Below are 7,278 nucleotides of genomic sequence, written 5' to 3'. Positions count from 1 at the left end.
TATCACCATTTAGCTTGTTGATATAGTGAATTCCTAGTAGTAATTAAGAGAAAAATATTGTCAGTTCAAGATTTTGACGGGGAGGAAAAAAGGGGACTGTCCTGAAAAAGCTAGGACACATGGTAGTCCTAACTGTCTAAATATTTTTTAATATTGACCATTATACCTCTGATTTTCTATACTGCGTGTCACTATATTCGCTTTGGAGTGCTTTTACTAAGCTATTGTATAAGGGTTTATTATTATTGTTTATTCATATGACGCCATGATATAGTACAGATCACCAGTGTATTGCATTGAAAAACCTATTTGTCACTCTTACTAACAACAGTGTCAGTTCGAAAACAGCTGATGTAGGTCCAAATCACTGAGCTGTGATGCTGCTTGGCAATGCAGTTAAGAGCCCTTTTTTCTAAGCAGCAATGAACAACATTAGAGATTACTACTGCAATACTGCTGCTGAAATCCACAGCGACAGATTTGTATAAATCGGGAGTTTCATTAATTTACTATGGAAGCTGGGCCTACAGTGAGAACAGGACTAAAATAATAGCTCATTTTACAAACAGGCAGCATGGCATTAAGTAAAAAACCAAACCAGGGATCATTATCACTTTAATATGAAATCAACAGTATGAAGTATCATTTTCATAGCTAGTAGTGCAGTTTAAAATTGCAGTTTGTTAGGCAAAGGTATAAATAATAAAAAAACAAACATGCTGTTCTCAAATAGTACTGAGACCATGTGGGCAGCTTTGATGTGTTTAATAACAAAAATAAAACACAATTAAAAGAACATGTTAATAAAATTTCTAACCGTAATTAGTAATAGGGTCCGTTTCTTTACTATAAGTCATGGTGAAAAGATCTCAGCCCCACAAGCCAGGCCACAACACTCTTCCTCCATCACTCCTCGGTACACAGGGAACCTGTGGTTTAGACCAGGACTGCAGTGCAGTCGGTAATACGTTCCCAGAGCACCCCCAGGGGAGCTGCAACCATAGTAAACACAGGACACACGGGAGTGGAGAAGAGCCATGGAACACATAACACATGGCTCATGTGTAACATATACCTCATAGCCTGTGCACAAGTATGGCAGGTCTCGCTCCTCTTTTGTACGCTTTCGCTTCTCCCGCTCATCTACTGTTTGTTTGCCATCTTCTTCAGCTCCTTTATGTTTTATATCTCTATGCTCCTCTTCCAGTCCAATAAGGCCGACATACGCTCCTCTCCCTTGTTGTTGGGCCACCATGTCTATCGCTACCATACATGCATGAAGCAGCGGCCCTCCCTTCTCTCCAGTCTGATCAGTTGCTATTGCTAAAACATTCCCACTTTCTCGGTCCACCACAACTGCTCCAACACCCTTCCCTCCCCTATCCATATTCCACCGTGCAGCTTCTAGAGCCCTGTGCATGTGACTACCAATTCTTAATTTCTCTTGCTCAGATACACCTCCCCCACTACCGCCATCCTCAATATTTACTATCTTGGGCTTGGCATGGTAGGTACTGGGCCAGATGCCTCCCCAAACTCGCTGCTCCTTTTGATTCCTTGCCGTTCGTGATGGGACAGACACCAGAAACGGTTCTCCCAAACCAGTTAAATCAGTGGAGCCAGCCTGCAGGATGTCAGCAACTTGTAATCTTTTCTCTGGTTTGGAAACAATTCTGTTCTCAGCACTGTGTCTGTAAAAGCTGGAGTCATTTCTAACTTTTAATAGATTCACTTGCTCCTCAGCTGTGACAGGACGAAGCAGGATCTCAAGGTGAGACTGACAGGCCCGGACTCTCTTCAAGTGCCTCATGGTCTCTGGAAGAGTGTATTCCAAAGAAAGGGCTTGGGACAACCGAGAGATCTGTCTTTTGTCTGTGATGCGAGCAGCGTAAAATGTAGATAAGGGTGGAGTAATATGTCCTGACTTGTACTCCTTAATCTCTTGTTCCTCCTCCAGTGAAAGTACAGGGGTCAGTGACCATGAAGAAGACATCATATGGTAATCTGCAGATGGTGCCATGATAACAGCTGAGTACACAAAAAACAAAAATGACAATACAAGATACTGCATTACTCCTTTTGCACTCAATGCGAGGATTGATTAGTGTCTCTACACTTACCCAATGGAATTCTGGTTAGCAAAAAAATGGAATCATTGAAATATTTAAACAATTTAAATAATCTGCATTCTCTCTCTTTTCCCTAATGTCAGGATAAACAACTCACAGTCCCATTAGCTCCTATTGTCTCAGTATTGTCCTCTCCATCTAGACCAGTGGTGGGCAACAGGCAGTCTTTCTTCACTAGCAGGCTGCTACCGATCAGACTTATTCTCTGTTTTTTATTATCCCTGCACAATACAGAGAGGTCACAAAGCATGACAGAGGAGGAGGATGGAATACAATGTGCTCTGCAATACGTGCTCTCCCTACTTCCTCTGCAAGTTCCAGCAGTAAAAGTTGGCGGTGTGTGAGAAGGCAGGTGGGGATGGTCTGAGGGCCATGTAGTGAGGTATGTTGGGGGCAGGTGGGGAGGTCTGAGTATGTCACTGTAGGAGTTTTGGAGTACATGTGGGATCTGAGAGCCTGTGGTAGGAGGCGTGCATGCGGGTGCATTTTGTGGCATGTGGGGGGAGTTACAGGGATAGTAGGCAATACTGAAGCAAGGGGGAGGTTGGAGTAGCATGTGGTGGAGTTTTGGAGAAGGTGAGGAGCATGTTTTTGAATAGTGATGTGGGCATTCCAAGGGGGTTTCTGGCCTTATTCTTAAAATTCTAGATTACGTGCAGCACCTTTTAAGGATGGAGGGCTGTACATGTGGCCCTTGAAATATATCAGGTTGCCCACCACTGCTCTAAACTGTAAGTTCTCCTGAGCAGTGCCCTCTCTACTCTCAGTCACAAATCTGCAACTCACTTCACAATGCTTATATGTACTTGTCTTGTGTTTATGTGCGATTTGTAGTTTGTATGATTTGTAATTCTGACTATCCGGCACTGTGGATCCCTACAAATAAACAATTATGATGATTCTATGTAAACTTAGCAAATACATTTTCAGGCATTCTAAAGGGGAACTCCACTCGAGAAAAGGTTTCCCTTTGAGGAAGTCCCCATCTACTGGGTAGAAGTTAGGTATAGGTTCCTTCACTGGGAATTCCACCATTACCTCAAGATCAACCTGAAGCCTTTGGAGCATTCAAATAGTTGTTAACGGTAGTAGCGTATCAAAGGTGCCACCTGATTTAAAGGCTGGTGTCCTTTTCAGAACCCATGCTAACTGACAACTTTTCCATCAACTGATGGCACCTCCTCTCCAGCTTCTGTGGAGATCAAATGATTGGGACTACTGCCACAGCTTAGGAGTGGGAAGAATTCCTAATGAGGCAATCATTTGTATGCCCAGCAATCATCATAATGGCTCTAAACCTGTTAGTTGGGCCTACGCCAATGGTCATAGGGTTCAGCCTGCACTGAACATACCCCTTGCTCCCTATTACCCATCCAGTAGCTGTGTTGAGAGTTAGTTTTATTTACTGTATTTTATTGTTATACCATGTACTTTCTTGTTGTTTGCCCTCTGTACAGCGCTGCGGACCACATGTGGCACCCTATTAATAAGGATTAATAATAAATCATATTCCAGTTCTTCTTAAACTGAATCTACTTCCTTTATTATTAAAATACATTTAACTTCATACACACTGGGGCAGATTCAATTACGAGCAATGAGGATCCACAGTGATGTCCGACCTGAAATCTTCACTTACTATTGCTCTCACCTCATACAGGTGTACGCAAATATAAGCGAAGATTTAATTACATTATTAACTGGAAATGCGCACATCGCTCGAGGTTCCCGAGGGGTTAATTGTATCTCACCCACTGTTATCACTTAAACTTGTTTTGCCTCCTCTCCTTTTTTCATCTAAAGCCCTTTTACACATTAGTTGTTCAAATCATGCACACAAAGAATGTTCTTAAAGCTTGGTAAATAAGCTTTGACATTGGTAATTGAAATTATAATGTAACTGAATAGAGACTTTCTGACAAATGTTTGCTTTACATACCCAGTTTTCTGTTGTAAAATAATATGATGAGATCTTCCCCATGAATCCAGACGCATATGGAACTCACATGCAGTGTGGCTGCTGCAGTGCAATTTGCTGAATAGCAAAAACCGCAGCCATGCAGTATAAACATGCATTTGATATATTTGTAGGTGGCTGAACTGGTCATATGACCGACTTACTGATAAAATGCGGTTCTATCCCAGGAATCGAACACATTTTCAAATATGAAATTGCAATTAACCAACCTGGATACTGGCAAGCTCCTCTCCAGCTCACAGCCAGGCGTTACTGCGCATGCGCTATGTCTCACCCTCCATTCCACGTCAGAATCGCAGGGAATCGAGAGGTTGTTATTACGTCAGCGATTTCACGCTCTCTGACCTCAAAGCCCTGTGTTTCCGAACTCGCCTCGCTGCGGATTGGTAATAGCTAGATCCCCTTCAGCCAAAGGTCCTTCCGTCATCACCAGGTCATGTGACTGCTGTAGTCACATGGTACAAAGGGGAGGCGGGCTGCTGCAGATGTAGTAGTTCATGTGTAGTTAATGAAAGTAAAGGGGAATCAGGTAGATGTGGTAATGTGGAGCACACTAGTAAAAAGGAAGCATGTGGAAAATATTCTGATGATTAAGTGGCATGTGAGGGGCACGTGGGGGGAGCGCTGGCATGCAAGAGAGGCACTTGGGGGAGCTATGGCGTGCAGTAGGGACGCAGTGTCGTTCTGGGGGAACGCTGGCATGTAGGGGAAGCAATGGAGTGCAGGAGAGGCACGTGGGGGGGCCGCTGGCGTGCTAGACGGTCACGTGGGGGGAGTGCTGGCGTCGAAGAGGGGCACGTGGGGGAGCACTTGGTGCAGGTGGGACACTTGAGGCTGCTGGCGGGCAGGGGGCCACGTGAGGGGAGCCCTGGCATGCAATGGGGATACGTGGGGAAGCACTGGTGTGCAGGGGGACAGGTGGAAGCGGTGAAGTGCAGGAGGGGCATGGGTGAGTGCTGGCGTACAGGAGGGACACGGAGGTGCACTGGTGCATAGGAGGGACATGGTGGAGCACTGGCGTGCAGTGGCCTGCTGGGGGAACATGAGGGTACACTGGCGGGCAACAAGGGCACGTGGGGGGAGCGCTGGCGTGCACAAGGGACATTGGCGTGCAGTGGCCTGCTGGGGGAACATTGCGTGCAAGAAGGGCATCGGGGAGCGCTGGTATGCAGGAGCTGCATGTGTGGGGAGCGCTGGCGTGCATTAGGGACACTTGGGTGGGCCGCTGGCATGCAGGGGGGACACATGAGGGGAGCGCTGGCATGCAGGGGGGACAGGTGGAAGCGGTGGAGTGCTGGGGGAATGGTAGCATGCAGGAGGAATACGGGTGAGTGCTGGCGTACAGGAGGGACACGGAGGAACGCTGGCGTGCAGGAGGGAAATGTGTTGGAGCGCTGGCGTGCAGGAGGGTCACGAGGAGGGAGCGCTGACGTGCAGATGGGACACGTGAGGCGAGCGCTGACATGCAGGAGGGACACGTGAGGCACTGACGTGCAGGAGGGACACGTGGGGGGAGCGCTGGCGTGCCCCGTGGGGGAGCGCTGGCATGCAGGAAGGACACGTTAGGGGAGCGCTGGCGTGCAGGGGGGATACGTTAGGGGAGCGCTCCGTCTGCAGAAGTAACGTGAGGGGAGCATGGGTGTGCTGGGGGGACACGTGGGGGAGTATGAGGAGAGGCTATGTGAATTTTTTTTACATTTTTGTTGGTCTCTCACATGCCACACCTGCTTTTCTTTCACGTGCCCCTTTCTCACCAGGTTTTCCGCTCATGCTACCTCTGCCGGGAATCTTCTGCGTCACTAATGCCCCTTCCGCCCACCTCCTATGTCATGCCCCCACACTGTGTGTGTTGCTTGAGCGCCTCGCTCCCAGATTTTTTCCTCGCATAAACCCCCTCTTGTCCCCCTGCAGCTTCAGCTTATTTACCAGCATCCCCCTGAGCTCAGTGCTCACCAGCTTCACCAAATGCCCCTCTTTTCAATTGAATTTGTCACTTCCTAGTGGTGCCTAATACCATTATCAATGCCCAGGAAAGGTGCTGCAATGAAATGTCCCATGCAATTTTTTTACAAAATTGCTACTACAAGGAAAACCTCTTTCTTCTTCATTGTTATCTGCCTTTCTATTACAGATTCTATTACCGAAATCATCTTGTCTTCCTATTAAATTATGCAATTCTTTTTATCATCATCAGCTATTTATATAGCGCCACTAATTCTGCAGCACTGTACAGAGAACTCACATCAGTACTTGCCCCGTTGGAGCTCTCCAATCTTTTCCAGTTGTTAATTCTAAGTTTACAATCTCTCGACATTCCAACTCTCTGCTCACCCACCCAACCTTCCTTCTCTTCGCAGGTTACCACATCTCTCTGGACTACAACCCATCTCGTATGCTGCACACTACTCCTGGAACTCTTCAATTGAATGTCGCCTGTTTAAGGAAACGTTCGAATAGTGATTGTGACTTGTGTATGGACATATTTCTACGACTTGACAGAGCAGCGCTCCATAGGGTGAAAGGACACGTTCAGTTTTCCAATATGGTTTTGCTCCTTGAAGGTGTCACTTCAACAAGAGATATTACAAAAGTTTGATAATGCCAAAAGCAGTGGTGAAAATAATTCTTTTTTTTTTTTTTTTATTGTTCTACGTGTACAAAAATATTACCGATTGGGCACCCTGGGTAGTGTCACACAGGTCTCAGAAATCAGTGACTCTTTATGGCGGTAAAATGATTGATAATTACAGAGATTAATGTAGTGGTGAATACTTTATCCTTGAGATGAATTAGGCGTGTAGCCCTAAACAGAATAATTATTATTATTTTTTTTTATTATTCATTTTTATTTATAGGGCGCCACTAGGTATCTGTAGCGCCGTACAGGGACAAACAAAGTTACAATACAAAGGTGAGACAGCACGATACAGTAAACAAAATGCACAGTAACTCCGAGATCTCAAAGCACAGCTAGAGGGGCGGGGGAGGGGAGAGGGGAAGGTCCCGCATACGGCGGAGCCCAAGAGGGCACGGAAGGCAGGGAAACCCCCAGAGGAGGGAGCAAGAGGGAACGGGGAGGAGGAGGGCAAGGTAGCTGGAGAGCAGAGTTAAAAGTGGTGAAGACAGGAGGAGAGATGACCCTGCTCAAAGGAGCGTACAATCTAAGGGGTG

The 7,278-nt window shown here is 46.4% G+C and overlaps 1 protein-coding gene and 1 long non-coding RNA gene across 5 annotated transcripts; one reads left to right on the top strand and one right to left on the bottom strand.

The window, feature by feature from the left end:
• Positions 1-750: 750 nt before the first annotated feature.
• Positions 751-4,774, bottom strand: ADAT3 (adenosine deaminase tRNA specific 3). 4 transcript variants are annotated; one of them, XM_075217308.1, is made up of 2 exons: positions 4,382-4,774; positions 751-2,028 (listed from the first exon to the last, which is right to left on the bottom strand). In XM_075217308.1, exons 1-2 carry the CDS (start codon positions 4,386-4,388, stop codon positions 854-856), a joined length of 1,182 nt encoding a protein of 393 aa, XP_075073409.1. In that variant the 5' UTR covers positions 4,389-4,774; the 3' UTR covers positions 751-853. The 4 variants fall into 4 exon arrangements, with proteins under 4 accessions (XP_075073409.1, XP_075073411.1, XP_075073408.1 ...); XM_075217310.1 differs by having other exon boundaries at positions 4,317-4,453; XM_075217307.1 differs by lacking the exon at positions 4,382-4,774 and adding an exon at positions 4,251-4,326.
• Positions 4,390-6,714, top strand: LOC142161577 (uncharacterized). Its single transcript, XR_012693432.1, has 2 exons — positions 4,390-4,493; positions 6,465-6,714. It is a non-coding gene; the product is annotated as an uncharacterized LOC142161577 (long non-coding RNA).
• Positions 6,715-7,278: the final 564 nt, after the last annotated feature.

The sequence above is a fragment of the Mixophyes fleayi genome, chromosome 6 (assembly GCF_038048845.1).
Source record: "Mixophyes fleayi isolate aMixFle1 chromosome 6, aMixFle1.hap1, whole genome shotgun sequence".
NCBI classification, from domain to species: domain Eukaryota; kingdom Metazoa; phylum Chordata; class Amphibia; order Anura; family Limnodynastidae; genus Mixophyes; species Mixophyes fleayi.
Note: the sequence above shows the minus strand (reverse complement) of the source record. Positions and strands in the feature narration are given on the sequence as shown.

Excerpts from the sequence above, each read along its gene's own strand:
- ADAT3 (XM_075217306.1), bottom strand. The coding sequence starts at position 4,237 with ATGACCAGTTCAGCCACCTACAAATATATCAAATGCATGTTTATACTG. Across the intron at positions 2,029-4,068 it reads ATTTTACAACAGAAAACTGG|CTGTTATCATGGCACCATCT; the intron begins GTATGTAAAGCA and ends TTGTGTACTCAG.